We start from the raw sequence: 23,039 nt of genomic DNA, 5'->3' as shown, positions 1-23,039 counted from the left end.
CATAAAACAAATAACGAATACTGAGTTGAAAATACGACATGCTCCATGTTACAGTCATTTAATACACACATTTTCACAACTGTTTCTTGAAAAACTATTCAGATAAAATATTTAGCATGTATCAATTTTAATTTATTTGAATCTATGTAACTTCATCCATATTAAAATATCAATTAATGTAAATACTTTATTATAAAACTATTATACAATTTAAATTTTTATTAGAGAAATGTATTATTGATTATCCACAATTTTTTAAAGTCCTTTTCATGAGTGCATTCCATAAGAAATACACTAAAATCATTTATATTTCCTAGGGGGAAAAAACTACAGTAATCCTATTAACCCAAACTATATCCTTATTATTATTTCTTGAACATTTAAATGTTTAAATATGCTTGGTGAAAAGTGATCACTCATCCCCACAGTGGTAAATTTCAGCATAATGTTAAATGACTGGACTAGACAGTAAAATAGTCACATGTAGGTAACACAAATAGATGCTTGTTCTGTTACATGTAAGCTTACTTATAAAGTAACATAAAATGGGCATTGGATAACAGTGATAAAAAAAATGTAAACAAACAGAATTAAATGTGAATCCCTTCCCTGAAGAACAAAAGATAAAAGTGTTTCTTGTTTTATTAAAACAAAACATTATCTATTGTATCAAAAAGGTAAGACACTGATTATACAAAACTAAATTTCCAAATATGGATAAAGAAAATATGGAACTGATTCACACTTTATTGAGCTAAAATGCGCAAAAAATCTGTTAATACTTAAATTTATTAACTTCATTGTACATATAGGTTGATACCACCCCATACAAAAAAAAAGTCTCGTTTTGTTAAGATTCAAAATAGTGTTTAAATTATATGAGCTTAAGATTTATTGAACCATTATCCAAATAACAACAACAACAAAAGTCTATGCTGTGGGACAAAAAAAGTAAAACTAAAAAATTTCTATTAACTATGACTTGAACTTCATCCCCACAAAAAAAGCTATGGCAATACCCATTTAGGCAGCAGAGAAAAATATGAAGTCCTTATGGAAAATACCTACACTGACTCTAAATAAAAAATTTTAAATAATCAAATTTTGCTATAACAAATGCATATGAATTTTAAAGGTATTCAGGCCTAATATATTTACTAAGCACAGAATCCATAGGGCATTTGTTACTTTTCTTTGTGCTCAGATACTTGCAAAAGTACACTCAGAGAGGGCTGGGAAGGTGAGATAAACATAAAATTGTGATACTTTCCTTCACACTAAAAAAAGGCTCTTGAATTTAAAAGTTTAATTTGTAATTTTGGGGGGAAAACAGTCTAACAGTTCACAAGTCTAAAACAATTTCCAGGAATATGGCAAGACTATTGACTACTTAGATGTTTTATTAGTGAATCAAAGTGCAAGTAATGAAAACATAAACATTTAACATATTTGCAAATTTAATTTCAAAGTTCTAAATGTTTCCAATAACAAATAACTAGTTATTTTTTAAAAGGGGTGGATGTGAAACAGAGATAATACTTACAAATCTAATTTTTCCAAGAAAAATAGTACTGCCCCCCCATGAAGTTAAATTATAATTTCTCTCTTGAATATGATATACAACTGTTTTAAGTAAGAATGAAACAGGAGCATGAATTTAGACATGTACCAAACTCTGTATGACATACTAATTTACACACAGTATTTTTGCTAACACTTACAATACTGGATGTTGTCTTTCACTGCTTATTAGAATTCTGAGAAACACTTTTTAGCAACATATATTCATACCACTGCTTAACTAAATGGGGACATGTAATTACAAGAATTGTAAAAGAAAAAAACTCTCAAGTTATTTAAAGGAGAAATAAGAAGAGCTTCAATCATCCACCTTTTTGAAGCTGCAGTAAAAGGTATTATATGGTTTATAATACTTGTCACAATGTAGTAAAATTCCAATTTTCCCATAAAGATTTTAAAAGAAAAAATTTTGTTCCTTGCAAATAACTTCTCTCTTCCCTAAACTTGGCGAGACTAATTATTAGTGCCCTTAATGTCAGACTTTTGTTGTTGTTGTCCATTTCAATGATCTTTTTCAAGAAGTATTTTGAAATACGCATATAAATGGAAATTAAAGGGAAAATCTGCTTTTGGAATACAATAATTCTAAATCATTTTACTTCTAAGAAGCACCTTTTGATATGCTGGTCTGAACTTTTAATATAAAACCTAAACAGTACTTATTTCTGTAGAATTTTCTCCAGTTTTAATAACTTCATACGTAGCAATACTAAGGATATCAACCTGTGCTTTCTAGATTTTTGATCTAGATTTTTGAAAGTGTTCTAATAATGTAATGAGTTTAGATATGGCTCATTGTCAAGGGTGGGTGGACAGAGATTTCACAATAAATTGGCTACAGAAAGCTAACTAAACTCGTAATGACTGAATAATGGTTTGCATTTTGCTTAAGCCAAATAGATGTTTAAGCCACGTACCACCACATTCCCTGCTTAACATTCCTAAGTTTCTTTATTCTTTATAGTTTTCTAAAGAACAAATAATTAGTTTTCCTGAGTAAGATTATAAAAAAGTTAACCCTTCTACCAAAAGTATAAAGACAAATAAAATGTAGACTCACAATACAAATTTTTTACACAGCATTACAAGTGCAGAGTTATTAACTGCCACTCTTCATTATGATTGCCCCACCCCTTTAAAAGATTGCAGCAAAGGATTCAATTGTCTAAAATACTCTGCAGTACAGTAATTAAATGCTTCAGCCCATAAACATATCCCTCATCTACTGTGTTGCTAGGGAACACATGAGCAAAGTCTATCATTCGCACTTCTACTTCCGCAATCTCTTGACAACCAGTGGGAAGATGGTAGAAGACTTTTTCCAGTTGGGAAAGTACGTTTCCGTTTAAATGTTCCTGTGACATGCTTTTCCACCCATTGTCTTGCTCTATATTTTCAACTTTCAACGAAGTCTGACTGTGATGCTTTTTTGAATACATTTTTCTGTGACGAGCATACATTTTGGACAAGCTTTTGCCCACTGAAGCCTCTATTTTTCCATTTGCTGTGGAACTTAATACATGAAAGTTATTATTGTACTCTAGTACATCTGTGTCTGAGAGCTGTCCTTTGGACAAAAACTTTTCTGCTAAAGTTCTGTCATTCAATTTTGCAGTAGTTGGCTGAGATGAACCTTCATAAACAAACAGTAATGAACTTGCATAAAAGTTAAGCTGCTCCTGGCTTTCAAACCACTGCAGAATATTCTCAATCTTCTGAATACTGGCAGCAATAGCATCTTTTCTTAAGCAGAATCCATTATGAAAAAAACGGGAGACTCCTATAAAAAGGAAAATACTAGGATTATAATGAAATTATGAAATAACTATCACTTGGGAAGTAATCTCATCTTAGATACAATTCTTTAATTTTCTCCCATCAGCCCCTGCAATTAAGTGAACAGATAAGAATTCCAGTCAAACACAGAATCTTGGAGCTCAACTTAACTTCTGGTGAAGATATTCTCGCTAGAAAACATATAAATGACACTTATGTAACGTGAAGTACCTTATTTAGACAAAAAATTTACTACAGGTAGACTGCTAGTTTAGTGCTCTCTCTATACATTCTCTTAAGGAACAGGATTCCAAGATTTGCTTCATTTGCTATTATGAGGAATTTTACAGTAAGATTACATATTTGTTAGAATCACATTCACGAACTAATCTAGAACCTAGAGTCAAATCATAACCATTTTTAATGATGTCAACAGCCCATTACCAAAATACCAAACCATAACTGTACTTAATTTATGTTCTCGAAAATATTTATTAAATCAGTCTTTTCACAAAAGTTGAGCTCACTTTGGGGACTAGTACTACTCCAAGTTGAGTATGTTACTCAAAATTGAGACTTTTACATGTTTTAACCTATCAGATTAGGCCTCTTATAAAATTATTTATGCATATTTTATCATATTTGGGAATTTATGGATATATGTAATTAAATTTTGCTGTTCCCCTACTTCGGGACAGAAACTGCTAAAAATAGTCATATTAGCCTGAGAAATATTTTAATAAAGAGCCAATCTGGGGATTTCCCTGGCAATCCAGTGGTTAGGGCTCCATGCTTCCACTGCAGGGGACATGGGTTTGATTCCTGGTCAGGGAACTAAGATCCCGCAAGCTGCACAGCATGGCCAAAAACAACAGCCAATCTGAATATTAGCTTGCTATTGGTTAAGTATACCAAGGCAAATACTAATTGTTAAGGGCACACTATAGATGATTATTCTGTATACATAAAATAAAAATTCTTCAAACTATTTACATCACTCTTAAGTTTTGCCCCATCTTGGATAGAGCTAATAATAAACTTTAAAAGAATATTATTTCTGGAAATCTGTGCTATCACTGCTTTTATAATATCTTGGCCATAAATATTTTAGAAGCATATATGTTAAGACTTTATTGTGAACTGAATCATTATACCAAAGGAGAATTAAAACTGAAATCACTTTAGAATTATTTTGATAACTGTGTAGTAATAAAAGCATTGAAGTATGGTTTTTCAATCCTTACCATCCTTTAGAGTTTCTTTTGTTAAGCTTCTTCCATAGTGCTGGTTTTGTGTCTCATAGCTATCAGAATGAACATGATAAACCTGTCAGAAAAAAGCACTGAATATTAAACACTAATACTCCTTGACCCAGGGCTGGGAGTGAGGAGCAGTGGGGGGAATCCCAGCAATGCACGGATGGTTAAAGATGGGAAGATCTACTCATATAATTCATTCTAATGGAGTTAAGATGAAAAAAAAAAAATCATATTGTCTTATTATGCTGAAAAGGCATTTAGCAAATTTACATCTACTATCAATGAAAACTCTTTAAAAAGACAGATGAGTACTTCCAATATGAAAAGAATTATCCATCTCAATCCACCAAAAGTTAGCCTCAAGTTCAAAGTAGAAATAAGGAAGCATCTGTCCTAAAATACAAGAAACTTCCACAAAAAGTACTCAACCACAATGTGTTTTACCATCATTATTACCTAATATTGTTCTGGAGTTTTTAGCAAATGCAAATAGATAAGAGAAAGAAATAAGAGGCATAATAATTTGAAAAGGCGGCAACAAAAATATTACTCTTTGTAGATAATGGTTGTATATTGGAAAATCAATTTAAAAACTAACAAAAACAATAAAAACTTGAAATGGTGACAGAACAAATTAGTAAACAGAAAATAAGCTTTCATATATACAAACAACTGGCTAGAAAATGTAATGGAAGACCCTACTTACAAATCAAATAAAAAAGAAATAAAACATAGGAATAAACTAAAAAAGCCTAAGATCTACAGAAAGACGTCTTTAAAACACTCCTAAGATATACACATAAACACATACCCATGTTCTCAGAAAGGAAGATTCAACATCATAAAAGATACAATTAATCTAGGAGTAAAATCAGATTATAATAAAACACCAACAATTATTTTAATCATATAAGCTTATTTTAAAGTTCATATAGAAAATCAAGAATTGCTAAGGAAAATCCAAATAAGATCAGTAAGGAGGGACTAACCTTGCCATCCTACTAGATATTAAAACATATTTTATTTATACTTTTTCCAACTTTATTGAGGAATAAATGACAAATGTAATTGTATATATTTAAAGTATACAATGTGATTATTTGGTATATATATTACATTGTGGAATGATTACTAAGATCAAGAAAATAAACACATGCATCACCTCATACAGTTAACTCATTTTTAGTGTATGTATGCAGTGAGAATGCTTAAAATCTACTCTCAGCCAATTTCAAGTATACAATATCGTATTATTAACTATAGTCACCATGCTATACATTAGCTCCTCAGAACTTATTCATCTTATAACTGAAAGTTTGTACCCTCTGACCTACATCTCCCCATTTCCCCCTTCCCTAAATCCCTGGAAACCCCCATTCTATTCTCTGTTTCTATGAGATCAGCTTTGTCTTTTGGGTTTCTTTTTTTGACTCAATATATAAGTGCTACTACACAGTATCTGTCTTTCTTTGGCTGGCTTATTGCATTTAGCAAAATGCCCTCTAGTTTCATCCATATTTCCTTCTTTCTCATGGCTGAATGATATTCCATTGTTTAAAGAGGCACATCTTCTTTATCCATTTATCTGTAGACAAACACTTAGGTTGTTCCCATATCTTGGCTATCGTGAATATTGCTGCAATGAATATAGGAGTGCAGATATCTCTTTGGGATAGTAATTCCATTAAAACATACTTCAAAATCAAAAACATGAGAAGCTTGTATGTGATAATGGTATTTTAAACCAGTAGAAAAAGATGGATTATTATTAAATGGTGTTAGTATGATTAACTAGTGATCTGGAAAAAATAAGTTGTATTTATAACTTATACCAGGATAAATTCTAAATACATCAAAAATCAAAATGAGCAAAATAAAATGCCTCCCCACCCGAAGATAGAAGAATCCTTCAATAACTGATAACTAGGGAAGGCATTTCCAACTAAAACTCAAAAATTTCTACCACATACAATATGTTTTTTAAAATGTTCATAGTGTTTTTGCCATTCAGAAATCAAAAGACAAACAGAGAAAAGGTATTTGAAATTTATATGATGAACAAAGGGCATGTTTACTCTTATGGGAAAATGAACAACATATCTGAAGAGTTCACTGAAATCAAACAGCTCTCAAACATACCAGGAACACAGCCTACCCCAAAATTGTGGCAACCAAAAATGCCTCCAGACACTGCCAAAAGACTCCCTGGGGAATAAAACGGCCCCTGGTTCAAAACCACTGCTCTAGATATCAGGCAGACTGCCAATATCTACCACAATTATAAACGCATACAAGCTCAGCAATTCCCCTCTGGAAGCTTATCCCATAAATACCCTAGCACACTGGTGGAATGAGGTAGGTCTCCGGTTAGTCATTTGTAACATTACTTGTAAGAGCAAAAGACTGGAAACAAGTCAAAGGATCCATCAAAGTAAGCTGGTTAAACTATAATACTGTGCCACTATGGAAAAATCTTCATGATACGTTAAACAAAAAAAAAAAGCAAGATACAGAACAGTGTTCAAAGTAGGTAGGTTTTGCAATAAAGGAATACATATATGCAGCATTTACTTGTATATGTTTAAAATACTTCTGGAAGGATACACTGGAGAAAAAAATCACTATAATATAGTATCCTGTGTGGAGAGTGACTTCTCACTGTATGTATTTCTATACTTTTTGGAGTTTGAGCCATATAACAATGTATCTCATCAAATTTTAATTACATATTTTTAAGAAGCATTAAGAAGACATTGCTTTAGGGACTTCCCTGGTGGTCCACACACTCCCATGCAGGGGACCCGAATTTGATCCCTGGTCAGGGAATTAGATCCCACATGCCACAACTAAAGATCCCGTGTGTGCCGCAACTAAGACCCGGCAAAGCCAAATAAAGAAATAAATATTCTAAAAAAGAAAAAAAAGAATACATTGCTTTAGAAACTGATATTTTATAACTTTCAGTCTGATATGGCTAATTACCATCTATCTCAAATGCTTCACTTTATTCAAAGAGTTAAATTAGAACCGTGTTCTTACAGCCTATTAAAGAAAGATAATTTATCTTGAACAAAGTGTTACTATGAATAGAAGAAAGCATTTCATAAATACCAAAATTACATTTGACTACAGGAAAAAATATTTTTATAAGAACAGTTAATCATAACCAAAATGTGTTTAAAAAAAATATACTCATGTTCTCTACGCACAGAAATATGTGTAAAAGAGGATTTTCAAAGTGACAGAGGTATTAACTAATGCTATGTGGCAATCATATGGCAACATACAAATGTAACAAATCAATATGTTGTACAACTCAAACATACACAATGTTATATATCATTTATGTTGCAATAAAAAAGGATGAAATTGAGAAATTAATAATCAGAGGAAATATATTAAATAAACACAAAAAACAAAGGAGAAGAATTTTCAAATACTATTCAGGGATGTATTTTCTGAGCTAAGTTAGATTTCACATATGAAAAATCTAAATTTCACAAATAGACTAAAGCTAATTAGTTTCAGTGAGACTCCTTTATTGATATTCTCTCTTCCTCTATTTACTTATTTTTATTTATTCATTTATTTTTTTATTGGAGTATAATTGATTTACAATGCTGTATTAATTTCAGGCATCTTTATTTACTTCTACTTTACTAGTTAAAGCTAGAATATCAAGAGGTCTGAGAACTTCTTCAGTCTCTACCCACTGTCCAGTCTTGGTCAGTCACAAAGATATCTATAAATCAAAAGTTACAGTACCACCTTGAAAATATTTTTAACGGAGTGGTAAGTTGGAAGACATGAGTAGGACAGAATAACAAGCAAAAAAAAAGCTCCAGCACTTCCTGGATCATATGAGTTGCTTATTTTACAGGAACTCATGTCAGGAGCAAACCAATTCAAATATCTTTAGCAAAACACATTTCCTATTAAATCAAATCCTATTAATGGAAAAAAGAAATTTGAAGGGTTACTGTTATCCAGTATTATAGAGGAAAAAAAGGTATACAAAAAAAGAGTCTGATTTTTAGACAATGTGATAAATAAAGATCAAAAGAATCTTTTCCCCCAGTAATTAGGAATCAGTGATTAAGAAACGTGACTTCTCTCTTAAGTGCAAATATTTATTTCTTTGTCAAAAATTTAAGTTATTGCCAAAAATATACCAGAACATCCAAAATTAAATCATCTAAAATCTTGAATCACAAGTTCTAAAGAAATTTCAGGTAAATTTCTACAAATTGTATTTCAATTACTTGTGGTTAATAAATATAATAAACCCCTACAGTTATACAGCATGTGTTTTCCGAGTCAATACAAAACTGGAAAATTAAACAACCATTCAAATAGTTAACCCAAAAGGATGCTATGTCAAAAAGCCAGTAAGTCCCAAAGCAAGCTGCTGATATATTAACTTCTCTCAAGTTTGATACTTTAAACTAAAATACACCCCACCTTCCTACATATAGTATGCTCCAGTCACCTTACATAAACTCCTATTTCACAATATGCTCTGCTTCTTGGTTTTCTACCTATTATTTTCCCCGTTGCCAGTTCAAAATACCACCTTTTCCAAAGGCACTCTATACTCCTCCTTTTGTGACTCCCTCGTTCAGATAGTTCCTATTCAGTTTCTATCTCTTTTGTTACACATATCTTAATAAATCTTGTTAAATCAAAGTGAGTCTTATCATCTACACCATCTTGGGATCAAGGAAATAACAGTATAATTGCTGACAGTCATTTAAAAATAAGGAATTCCTAAATTGGCATGTTCTTCTACCCACCAAACGTCTTCCTACTACTGGTTAAACATAACAGAAAAGTATGTTAAAACTGATATATTTGGTAAATTTCAGTCTATTCAGTTATATTAAGGGTTGTTTTTGGTTTGGTTTTTTTTTTTAATTTAAAGGCAGGACTGTCTTGGAGGAGAATTTTTAAAATTTGGAATATTCATTCTAAAATTATTCAAGTCTATCTTTATTATTAGTCTATAAACCCACTGTGATTAAAAAGTTTAATGAATTTACCACCTACTAAAGAAATAACTATTTGAAAAAAATCCTAACATAACTCCTACTAAATTCAAGGTATGTCTCCCAATTTTAACATTCTAGAATAACATAATTAAATTTATATTCACATTCTCATTCTCATTTATTATTTCACACTTCAATCATATCCTTTCTCAGATAAGTAAACAATATGTAATTATAAACTGCTAACTACTATATAAAGGAAGCCATGAAAACAAAAATAGGGGAACCCAAATTGATCTACAGATCCAAAACTATTCCTTACACCAAAATCCCAGCCAACACCTCTTTGCAGAAATGACAAGTTGATTCTAAAATTCGCGTGGAAGTTGAAGGGACCCAGAACAGCCAAAACAATCTTGGAAAAGAAGAACAAAGTTGAAAGTCTAACAATTCCTGGTTTCAAAACTTACTCCAAAGCTACACTAATCAAGACAGTGTAGTTCTTGGGAGTTCCCTGGTGGTCCAGTGGTTAGGACTAAGTGCTTTCACTGCCGTGGGCCTGGGTTCAACACCTGGTCAGGGAACTAAGATCCGGCAAGCTGCACAGCACAGCCAAAAAAAAAAAAAAAAAAAAGACAGTGTGGTTCTGAGAAAATATCTGCAAATAATATATCTGATAAGGCGTTAATATTCCAAATATATAAAGAAGTCAGACAATTTGATGGGAAAATTTTTTGATTCAAAAATGGACAGAGGAACTGAATAGATATTTTGCCAAAGACAACATCCAAATGGCCAACAGTAACATCAAAAGGTGCTCAACATAACTAATCATCAGGGAAATGCAAATCAAAATCACAAGATAGGGGCTTCCCTGGTGGCGCAGTGGTTGAGAGTCTGCCTGCCAGTGCAAGAGACACGGGTTTGGGCCCTGGTCTGGGAGGATCCCACATGCCGCGGAGCGGCTAGGCCCATGAGCCACAACTGCTGGGCCTGCGCGTCTGGAGCCTGTGCTCCACAACGGGAGAGGCCGCGATGGTGAGAGGCCCGCGCACCGCAATGAAGAGTGGCCCCCACTTGCCGCAGCTGGAGAGGGCCCTCGCACAGAAACGAAGACCCAACACAGCCAAAAATAAATAAATTAATTAATTTAAAAAAAAAAAAGTGCAAAAAGAAAAATCACAAGATACACTTCACACCTGTTAGAATGGTTATCATCAAAAAGACAACAAATAACAAGTGTTAGTGAGAATATAGAGAAAAGGCAACACTTGAGTACTACTGGCAGGAATGTAAACTGGTGCAGCCACTATGGAAAACAGTATGAAAGCTCCTCAAAAACTTAAAAATAGAACTACCATTATGATCCAGCAATTCTACTTCTGGGTATACACCCAAGAAAAAGAAAATAGGATATCATGGTGCTATATGCACTCCCTGTTCATTGCAGCATTATTCACAATAGCCAAGATGTGGAAACAATCTAAGTGTACATCAATGAATGAATGGATAAAGATGTGGTGTGTACACACATACCTCGTTTTACTGCACTTCACAGATACTGTGTTTTTCACAAATTGAAGGTTTATGGCAAGCCTCCATTAAACAAGTCTATCAGCACCATTTTTCCAACAGCATTTGCTCAGTTCATGTCTCTGTGTCACATTTGGTAATTCTCGCAATATTTCAAACTTTTTCATTATTATTATATTGTTATGTTATGTGATCAGTGAATTTTGATGTTACTATTATAATTGTTTTGGCACTTTTTTAGCAATAAAGTATTTTTAAATTAAGGTATGCCCATTGTTTGTTTAGACATAATGCTATTGCATACTTAACAGATTACAGTATAGTGTAAACATAACTTTTATATGCATTGGGAAACCAAAAAATTCTTGTGACTTGTTTTATTGTGATATCTGCTTTATTGCAGTGGTCTGGAGCTGAACCCACAATACCTCCAAGTACGCCTGCAAATAAACAACGGAATATTATTCAGTCATGAAAAAGAAGGCAATCCTGCCATTTGCAACAACATAGATGGACCTTAAGGGCATTATGCTAAGTGAAATAAGCCAGATAGAGAAAGACAAATACTGCACAGCATCACTTATACATGGAATCCAAAAAAACAAACCAAACTTATAGAAAGAGAGAGTAGAAAGTGGTTACCAAGGACTGGGAGGAGGTGGGGGAAATAGGAAGAGGTTGGTATTCATCATTCAGTTATAAGATGAATAAAGTCTGAGGATCTAATGTAAAACATGGTGACTAAATTGATAACACTGTATTGCATAACTGAAATTTGCTAAGAGGGTAGAACTTAGAACTTAAATGTTCTCACATACACAAATAAAAGATAAATATGTGAGGTGATGGATATGTTAATTAACTAGATGAGTGAATCCTTTCACAATGTGTATGCATATCAAATCACCACAATGTATACTTTAAATATCTTTACGTCAATTATACCTCAATAAAGCTGGGGGAAAAAAAAAAGACAGTGTGGTTCTGGCATAAAGATAGACAATATGGATCAACAGAAGAGAACTGAGAGTCCAGAAATAAACTCTTACATTTATGGTCAGTTTATTTTCAGCAAGGGTGTCAAGAGCATCCAGTGGGGGAAAGAATGGTCTTTTCAATAAATGGTGCTAGGACAACTGAATATCCATATGCAAAAGAAGAAGTTTGACCTCTTCCTCAAAGCACACCCAAAAAACTAACTTAAAATGTACACATATCTCAATGTAAGAGTTAAAACTATAGAAGAAAAATAGGAGTAAATCTTCATGACTTTAGTTTAGGCAATGGTTTCTTAACTATGACACCAAGAGCACAAGTAACAAAAGACAAAAAAAAAATTAGACTTCAAAATTTAAAACTTTTGTACTCCAAAGCCATTATAAAGAAAGTGGAAAAACAATCCACAGAAAAAACAACCCAAATTAAAAATGGGCAAAGGATTGGAATAGACATTTCTCCAAAGAAGATATACACATGGTCAACAGCACATGAAAAGAGGCTCAATACCATGAGCCATTAGGGAAATGCAAATAAAAACCACAATGAGATACCACTTCACATCCACTAGGATGGCTTATAGTTAAAAAAAGAAAAAGAGAGAGAGACAATAACAAGGTTTGGGTTTTGGGTGAGGATGTGGAGAAACTGGAACTCCTATATATCACCGGTAGAAATGTAAAATGGTGCAGGAACTTTGGAAAAACACTTTGGCAGTTTCTGAAAAAGTTAAACTTAATCATAGCACACACCAATTTCAAATTCAGGAACTACCCCCCCCCAAATAAAAATGTAACGACTTGTACATGAATGTTCACGATAGCATTATTAATAATAGCCCAAAAGTGGAAACAACACAAAGTTGACCAGCGAACAAATGGATAAACAAAATGTGTTATATCCGTACAACAATAAAAAGGAATAAAATACTGATTTATGCTAACATAGACAAACTCTGAAAACATTATTGAAAGAAGCCAGTCACAAAAGACCACCTATTGTATTACATGATTCCGTTTATATGAAACGTCCAGAAGGCGCAAAGCTATAGAGTCAGAAAGTAGATTAGAATTGTCTATGGCTAGGGGGTTGGAAGTTGGAAGGAAATGAGGAGTGATTGCTAATAGGTACGGCATTTCTTTTGGGGTGATGAAAACGTTCTACAATTGAATATGATGATGGCTGCCCAACTCTACGAATATACTAAAACCAATCAACTGTATACCTTAAATGAGTGAATTGAATGGTATATAAATTATATCTCAATAAAAATGTTATTAAAAAATATAAACAGAGGAACCTCATTTGTCTGGGGAAATAACACAACACAGGAGAGCAAAATCATATCTTAAAGGCAATGGAAACCCACTGAAGAGTTTTTAAGCTGGGGAATGTCACAATTAGATATACATTTTGCAATGTTTGGAGAACAGACTGGAAGAGAGCAAAACTGAAATTGAGAGTTCAGTAAATTGAGAGTTCAGTAAATTTCAGCAAAACTGAAATTGAGAGTTCACTAGTCTAGAGAGGAATAATTTTGACAATGGGACTCAGGTGCTTGGGAATTAAGATCAACAGGATTGATGGATGGATCTGAGAGGTGATGGTACTATGAGGTTTCTCCCTCGTAAAACTGGATGTATGGTGATGCCATTTACTGAGACAGAGAATAACAGGTTTGCTGCTACTATTGTGGTTGATATTTTGCAAGACAGATCTATGTCAGTTTTTTACATATTAGTCCTAGATGTCTTTAAGTTATCCGAGTAAAATATCTAATAGGCTGTTAGCTATATAGATTAGGAGATCAAAGAAAAACCAGAAGCTGAAAATATATGTTTGGGAGTTATCAGTGTAAGTGAAACTGAACCAATGAGAACAAAGGATGCCACCTAGGAAGAAATAAAAAAGAGAGGGAGGCAGTAAAATGGAACTAAGCGGAATACCTCAATATTTAAAGAACAAACAGAAAGAAATGAGCTGGCAAAGAAGACTGCCAAGTGGTCTTAGGAAAAAAACAAGAGAGAGTGTAGTGTTATGGACACAAAAAGGAATGTTTCAAGGAGGACCTAGTCAGTGTTGAAGGTTGCTTTTCAAAGTAAAGTAAGATGAGTAATGAAAAATGCCATTTGGATTTAGTGACATGGAGACGTCATTAGAGACCTTCATGAGACACCAATCTAGTGGCATGATGTAGCCAAAGTCAGACTGGAATGGGCTGAAGAATACTGAGTGGGAAGTAAGGCAACAGAAACAAATATAACTAGTTTGGGTGCAAAGTGGAAACAATTTAAACCCATTGCTGGAGAGCAGAACAGGATAAAGATGGGTTCTGATTTTTTTTTTGAGCGTGATTTGAACATATTTAAAACAAAAGGAAAAAAGAGTAAAGAGAGACAGAAGTTGAAGATATAAAAAGGACAAGAGAGAATCAACAGTATTAGGCTCCTGAAGAGGCAGGAGACAATGAGATCCAGAGGACACAGGGAAGGGCTGTCCTTAGGAAGATGGAAAATTCTTCAACGTGACAGGAAGGAATAAGGAGGAAATGAAAGCACTTGCAGGTTAGGTATGTACATCTGTTAGCAGGAAATTAAAGGAAATCCTGTGTGATGGCTTATTTTTTCTGAAGCAGAAGGCAAAGTTATCTGCTAAAAGAGAAGGAAAGCAGGAGGGTGAGAGATCTGAAAACAGGGAAGGTTTAAATAACTGCCCAGTCAGATTTCTTTGAGATGTTTATTCCTTGTTTGTTTTACCATTATTCCACTACCCTTTTCCCCTTTACTATATACCCACATTTAGAGTTTTCTAAAATGAAATAACTGTGTCAATAATTTCTTTGGTTTTATTTACAGACTACCAAATTCAACTGTGCTGTTTTAACTATCACAGTAACAATTCATTTATAATGCTTCCTATTAACTCTCCTGTTTAAAACTCAAAAGGAAGACTGTATATCATCTTACATGATGAATTTCAAAATGACCCATTATGTTTTTATAGAAGCAATAATTTATCATATATACAAATTTTACCTCCAGACATCTAGACATACCATTTATTTAGAGGATTTTATTCCACATTCTTAACTGTGGCATATTGTTTGCGAAGATGGCCTCAACATCCTTGTGCACACTGCCATTTGTATTTTGACTCCCCTATTCCCACCATCAAAAGTGGGGTCTTCTTCTCCCTATCAACATGGACTGGCCCTGTGATGTACTTTGACCTATAAAACTCCATAGAAATGACAGAAAGTGACTTCCAAACCTAGATTTTAACAGCTCTTGTAGCTCTCACTCTTGCCTTCCTGGAATGTAGCACATGAAGAAGCTCCACTTAGCCTTCTGGAAGATGAGGAACCTCATGGGAAAAGGCTCAGCCAACAGTTAGTATCAATTTGTAGACATAAGAGTGAGGTCATTTAGACCACCAAGCCCCAGCTGAGCCATCAGATGAGTGCAGCCACAAGAGGGAACCTGGATGAGATCAGAAGAACTGACCACCTGAGCCCAACTCAAATTGCCAATCCAGAGAAACATGAGCAAAGAAAACAACAGCTTTAAATCACAGTCTGAAACAATATCCTAATTTTTAATTTCACTCTTCTGTTTTAAATATACAGAAAAATTACTGAATATATAAACTTAGCACTTTTCTCGTGGGAAAATCATATATAATATCACATTCACTTATCATGTTATTTATTTTGCACCTAAACTTAAGACTTCTTTAATACAAAATTATCAGAGTCAGAGCCTTGAGGTTTAGCTATTCATTTACTTATTAATCATGTACTGTATACCAGAATAATTCCTGACACTGCCCACATACCAGTGAACAGAAGAGGTAAAAATCTCTGCCCACACTGGGGAGTTATGGATAACCTAATTCCAAAATATATGTGACATAATTTTCAAGGGAAGAATACGTAACAAGAAACGTGTGTATTACACTAAAAATCACTCTTACCCTCATGCCAAGCACCAAGAACCCAATCTCTTCCATTAATGGGTACTTGCTGACCTGTTGCTGAATCTTCTCAGATGAAGCAAAAGGATCATAGCTTTTCCGCCCTATCTTTACATCCATTATACAGGGCTTATTAAATTTATGGGTCACATCTTCCAGTTTTAGGTATAAATCTGTTATTAAAGAAAAACCCTAATTAGTAATAGGAAAACATATTACTACTCAAGGAAAAACAAAAATGAGGAAATCTTAAAACTGAGAAAAAAGTTAAAACAAGTCCAGAGTCAACAATTATTATTACTCCACCTGAAGAGAGAGAAAAAAAAAAAAAAAAAAAAGACTGACCAACAAATTTACAACAGGTATAAATGTCACAGGGAAACTCTTGCAGGAGATGGAATAAATAATATTCAACCATAAACAAAAGGTATGAATTAGATATAAGGCTTCCAAGGACATTAAAAAGGCAATGAGATTATTTTAAAAGTTGTCCCAGAATACATTCTCCTTTTGAATATAGTTTATATCATATATGCCTCAGCAGATATCAGTATTTTAATAATTTTTAAGTCTTCATTTAAAATTAGTAATAGGAATAAATCCTTCCCACAGAGGACACAACAGGTATAAGGTTAAGAAAGGTAAATCAATCCAAATGATGGTCACTGCCAAATATACCTTCTAGTGTTACTAGTCCCAAAGGAAAAACAAATATCTTGCTTTTTAGAACACAAGAAATCCTCAAAAGTTCATTTGTAAATAACTTTGGCATCCTGTATACATCTTTCCTCAGAAAACTATTATAAATGGAGATTCAAGTAAAAAAATAAACATCCCAGTTATCACACACGGTAGCTGATCTTATAGTTTTAGCTTGAATAAGAGTCCAGGTGCACTGAGGGAAAGAAGTAAGGAAAGAAATTCTTCCCCCACTTCCTCGGTGAATGAATCTTCCCAAATAAAGTTCTGAATGAGATCGTAATTTTCAGTTACGAACGTAATAGGAAGCACTTCTCGTAAAAACTTTTCCTCAAAGACAGAAGTGATTATATTTTCTTTTTATCAAAGTAACAAGGTTTTACTTCTTTAAAGTAAATAAAATATAAGTAAATAAATTTATTTTTTAAAATTTTATCTCTTAGTGAAAGGAAAATGGCGAGAGGGAGGATTATAACCTTGTAGAACTAGGTGAAGTCAAGTGACAAAAAAGGAACTGCAGACTAAGAGACCAGCACTGGCAGAAACAAGAAGGAGCATGCCACATTTTAAGAAAGTTTCTAACAAATGGACATCTTCAACAGGATAAGAGAAAGTAAAAAGTCTGGACACACACACATGAACCTGCCGACAGTGAAAGGTAATGAGACAAGTAGGAATATCCTTATCAAGAAACTGGAACCAACCCATTTCTGTGCTTTAAAAGATAACCACGGGGGCGGATGAGAATAGAAAGGAGGTAGCACAGGACAGGCCCCTTCAGATTCTCTCTTCCCAATTTCAGCTACCTTGAGCAAAACAGAAGGAAACCAATCCATCCTCTCCCTAAAGTTGTATAAAAATTTCAGTAACTAGGCTGATATTTCAAGTATCAGAAAAGACTAATTAGATCCTAATACAGTAAATCATTAGCATTCACAAATTTATCATCATTAATTTCCATAACTCAAGAAACCCTAAAAGCCTTACTGAGGTGAGGCTATGTATGGGAGTATAAAGATAGTGTGTAAACCTAGCTATCACAGCATCTATAGTTCAGTGTAGGGTTATTATTTTCTACTTGCCAATTTGGTAGTGATTAAAAACAAAAAATAACCTGTTTGTTGTAATAAGATAGAAACATCAGAAGCTAGAGTAGAGACTTTGCAAACTGCATATAAAATCCCCATTTTTTCCTTCTCTTGCGAAGGAGAAAAATACAAATGCAAACTTTCTTTATAGTGGGAATACAATAAATGTTTGCTGAAAGAATCAATGTTTGCCCTTCTCATTCTTACTGCCCAGGGGAACTTTGGGTTTGGCCTTCCTCATCCTGTAATAAGTTGAGCCATTCCTTCAGTAAACAGGCTTAAGTATCATCGATTTTATTTGACATTTATTTTGACTAGGCAAATGTTTGTCATTATCTTACTTTCGGGTTCTTGATATGTTTTATATGATTGGAATTACCAAATAACTGCTAAATTATTGATTATTAGTGTTAAGTTAATAATCCTTAAATTAAGGCCTACTGAGAGTTGGTTTAGTGTATTCTTTCAGTTCTCTGGCCTTGATTTTTTTTAAGTGAAAAGATTTTGAAATTCTCATTTCTCTTTCTCTCTAAGTTATTAAAAAAAAAACACAAAACCTGCTTTAGAGATGTAGAGTTTTAAAAACAGAATATGATGTTATATATCTAGCAGCTTGCCACAACTGCTTTTGAATAAAATAGGTAAATAGGAAAATGAGGCATGATCTGAGCAATGAGATTTAAGCTGATTTTTTTTTTTACAGGTTATTATCACTAGAAATTAATCTGAATACTAATTCCCTCTGAAAAAATGCTATTAGCAAATTATTTCAGTAGAAGACAGTTCAACTCAAAGTAGGTCAATCTCAAGACTTAATAACTTAAATGACCAAAGGCATTTTACAACAGGGGAGTCTCATTTATAAGGCAATGCTACAGACTGGATAACAAAGGACACTTTTTCAGCTAAGCCCCTCTGGGTATAGTGGAACAATATTTTTCAATCTTTAGGTATGCAGAAAATATGTTCTAAAACTCCACTGCCAAAATCTGATGAACTAAGAATAAGATAATGTTCTATCTGGAATAGTTTAGGTTCATTGTAACCAAGGTCAAAGAAATAAATTAAACTATATTAATATGATGTTTGGAAAATAATTATGACTATTTGATATGATGTAACTTGTAAGTAAAGACAGATTTTTGAATATTAAAAACTGAAGGGAGCTGATTTTTTCATATATACACATATATATGCATGTGTGTATAAATCATAAAGATAGCAAAATAACTACATTTACTTTTTTAAATTCTTAAAAGCTCTATTTAGGACAACAGATTCTGATGAAGCCAGTCTGTCAGAGGTCTAAGGACTGGCATATGTGAACCTCGGAGCTAAAAGATATTCTATTAAGCTTAGTCTTGGTATTTGTATAATAAATAATAGGACATCTATTTTTCATAAATACATGGATCTCATTACAAGAGGTCACACTGACTAGAAGTATAGTTTAGTTTAACGGGCTGTGGCCATAAGGGATATATCTGTTATTTACATATTAATTTATGGAAAATATATATAGAATTTCCATAGTTCCTTAATTTTTTGAGGTAAAAATCATGAAAATAACTACCAGGTATTCTAAAATACACCACTTCATGCTGTTATAAGCAGACTATTAAGTAAGACTTCTCAGTGGCTATACCAATGGCATAGTTAACATGCTCAAAATATTTATATATTTCATGCTGTTGATGATAGTATGTATAAGATTACACAAGGTTACTATAAATGAAAAAGTTTTTCTATTTTAAATATATTTTCTATTTAAATATATACAATTAAATATAATTATCTTAAATATTAATATAAATTAAATACTTACATTGTTTTCTAATACATTAAGCATAAAAAAAATTCTACTGACGGAATATAGTCCTGACACTCTAAGAAAAAAAAAGGCAGAAAATTCCCCAGTATCAAAGGAGAAAAAAATAAAAACATTTGAAATACTGTGGAAAAATTGAAAGACCTACAAAAAACTAAACAGTCAAGATGAGATAACTAGTTCTTTTAAAGGAAAGACAAGGGTGAAGACATTTAGAGAGTTGAAGGAAGACTTATTCAGATCCCCTTAATGAATATTATTGATTGTATAAATCATTAGAATATGGGTTCCAAGTTTCATCACATTCTTCCCCACCATATCTAGGTACTGGCTACCATCTTCATTTCTGAACCTCCCAAAAAGGAGAAAAGGCCTGGTGGTGAATCCCTGCCCATCTATGAAGCCAAATTTCTGTTTTTCACATCAATCTTCAGCTATTTCTAAGAGTAACAGAAGCTGAAAGTAAAAGGAATTATAAATAGAAGAGACCTTGAGCCTCCAAATGTGGGATAAAGGGAACAGCTAATTTCAGTCCATGTTTCCTGAAACTTGACTAGTAGCTAGATCCAGAAACCTACCAATCAATGAGACTGGAGATTACATTTGAGAACTCTCAATTTGCTCAAGCCTACCTGAAGATACACTTTTCCATTCCTCCAAATAACTAACAATAAAAGGCTTTTGATAGTACTTGTACTAGGTATCTATGTACTTACACACAAGTAAAATGAGATTTAATATGTATAAATAGCTCCAAATCTTCAAATGTAATTACTAACAAATGTTTTACCTTAAAAAACAAAAAGAAAACAAAACCCACTGGTCATGTTCTAAGGTTTGCTAATGGTGATGACTGTATAACTCTATAACAAAAAACTACTGAACTGTACACTTTAAATGGGTGAGTTTTATGGTACATAAATTATATCTCAATAAAACTGCCGTACAAAATTTAAAAGAAAAAACACCCTATTGGTCAGCACATCCTTATGCTTCTCTTAAGTGACAATAATTTGCTGAGCAAACTGGCAGTACTTTCCACATTTTACAACTTTGGATTATAAGAATTATACAAAGCTGTATAAAACTCTACCTTGAGCACATAAGAAAAGATGCTCAAATAAAAAGAGGGAAAAAAAAGTCAAGAAATAAATTATGTCATTAATTTAATACTATGTAAAGTTCAGTAATACAAACCAGTTTTCTACTAAAATTTAAGAAAATATTTGTTTTCATGATCCCGTGGGCTAAAGATGTCAAAAAGTTTCCTATCTTATATTTATTTCATTTACAATCAAAATGATAAAAACAGAAAGATGATTCCATGAACTCTCTAGCAAAATCAAAGCTGAACAATCTGTATGGTGCAACAGTTTTATCTAACTCCTTCCAGAGCTAAAAAACTGGAAAGGGGACTTCCCTGGTGGTGTAGTGGTTAAGAATCTGCCTGCCAATGCAGGGGACACGGGTTCGAGCCCTGGGCTGGGAAGATTCCACATGCCGTGGAGCAAATAAGCCTGTACACCACAACTACTGAGCCTGCACTCTAGAGCCCTAAAGCCACAACTACTGAAGCCTGCACGCCTAGAGCCCGTGCTCTGCAACAAGAGAAGCCACCGCAATGAGAAGCCCGCGCACCACAACAAAGAGTAGCCCCCGCTCGCCGCAACTAGAGAAAGACCGTGCACAGCAACAAAGACCCCATGCAGCTAAAAGTAACTAAATTTAAAAAAAAAAAAAAAAAATTGGAAAGGACGGGAGTTCCCTGGTGGTCCAGTGGTTAGAACTCGGCGCTTTCACTGCTATCGCCCGGGTTCAATCTCTGGTCGGGGAACTCCCCCAAGCCACGAGGCACAGCCAAAAAAAACTGTTTGTTTGTTTGTTTTTATTTTTAAAAATAAATTAAAATATATTTTTTTAATTGGAAAAGAATGGGAAATTCCCTGAGACAATTGTTGGTATTACAGGACCACTCTAAATATGTATACTTCTATTGACATTTTCTCCTCTCTTTTCTCATTTTCCTCACCTCATCTTTTCATCTCAGTAGCACCAATATCTCCATTTATATTAAAATAAGAGTATTAGCGTTTACAAAGCATTCTCACATAACGTGATCTTCACAACTCTATGTGATATTATTTTCCATTTATAGAAGAAAAGTGGAGCTCAAAAGGTTAATGAGTTAGCAAAGTTCACAAAATTTGGAAATAACTAATGTAGAAGCCAAGTCTTCTGACTTCAAAGTTACTGCTCTACAATACATTAGCAGAGATGTCCCTCAAGATTATTTGGTATTGAAGACCAAAAAGGCTGTTGATTGCTAGTAAGTCTTTGATTTTTAAATCACGTGCCAGTAATCCTAAACTATAAAATGTTACTTTCAATTAAAATATTTCTTCTCTTACCCAAATTCTTTCAGTTTACTCTACTTTTCCAAATAATGATGCTGTTTGGTCAGTTATTCTACCCCTTCTTTTTTTTTTTTTTTTTTTTTTTTTTGGTTTGGCTGCACTGCACAGCATGTGGTTCCCCAACCAGAGACTGAACCCATGCCTCCTGCAGTGGAAGCGGGGAAACCTAACCACTGGACCGCCAGGGAATTCCCTCTACCCCTTCTAAATAATTTTTTAAACTGAGCATTTAACTATCCCGAGGCTAGATTAGATAAGGGAAAGGAAGGGAAGGGGAAAGAAAGAGGCAGGGAGGGAGAAAAGGAAACGAAAGGGAAAGAAGGGGAGATGGGCGGGGAGAGGAGAAGAGGGGAGGAGAGCAAAGCAAAGCTCACCCACCCGCCATACAACTGAAATACAGAAGAATCCTAAATACCCTGGGGAACCAGTGATTTACTATTATCAGAGGATACTCACAGGGAGATACCACGATTCCCTATTAATGAAACTTCGCAAAAGCAGTGAATGAGTAGAAGGGAGACAAAGAACGGAGGAAAAGAACAAGCTGAAACTGTTCAGAGAAGGAGAGAAGGAGCCCCCTTCTCTTCCTGTTCTCAAAATGTGGTTCAAGCACTATCTATATCAAAAAAACTTGAAGCTTTTATTTAACAAGCATATCACTAAACTCCAACACAGATCTGCATAATCAAAATGTCTGGGAATTGAGCCTATTAATTTGCATTTTAATAAACCTATGGGTTATTCTTAAACTCAGTCAAGTTTGAAACTCTTCCCTCATTCATGAATCTTCTTCAATCGTTAGCAGTCATGCTACCAGTTTAACTGAATTCTGTCTGCTGTCAAAGGCCTTGATGTGGCAAATACTGCTTCAAGTATTAACTAATATTAAGAAAGAAATGCTATGC

At 33.7% G+C, this 23,039-nt stretch overlaps 1 protein-coding gene across 2 annotated transcripts in view; it reads right to left on the bottom strand.

The window, feature by feature from the left end:
* Positions 1-690: 690 nt before the first annotated feature.
* The window catches only part of IPMK (inositol polyphosphate multikinase), a 37,970-nt gene continuing 15,621 nt past the window's right edge, over positions 691-23,039 (bottom strand). For both annotated transcript variants that reach the window (XM_068548107.1, XM_068548109.1), the window contains exons 4-6: positions 16,106-16,278; positions 4,602-4,683; positions 691-3,361 (exon numbers count right to left, since the gene is read on the bottom strand). In XM_068548107.1, coding sequence (XP_068404208.1) covers positions 2,739-3,361; positions 4,602-4,683; positions 16,106-16,278 — 878 coding nt within the window. In that variant the 3' untranslated portion in view covers positions 691-2,738. The remainder of the gene's footprint in view (positions 3,362-4,601; positions 4,684-16,105; positions 16,279-23,039) is intronic.

The sequence above is a fragment of the Eschrichtius robustus genome, chromosome 7 (assembly GCF_028021215.1).
Source record: "Eschrichtius robustus isolate mEscRob2 chromosome 7, mEscRob2.pri, whole genome shotgun sequence".
Lineage (NCBI taxonomy): Eukaryota > Metazoa > Chordata > Mammalia > Artiodactyla > Eschrichtiidae > Eschrichtius > Eschrichtius robustus.
This window is presented reverse-complemented; position numbering and strand designations above follow the sequence as displayed.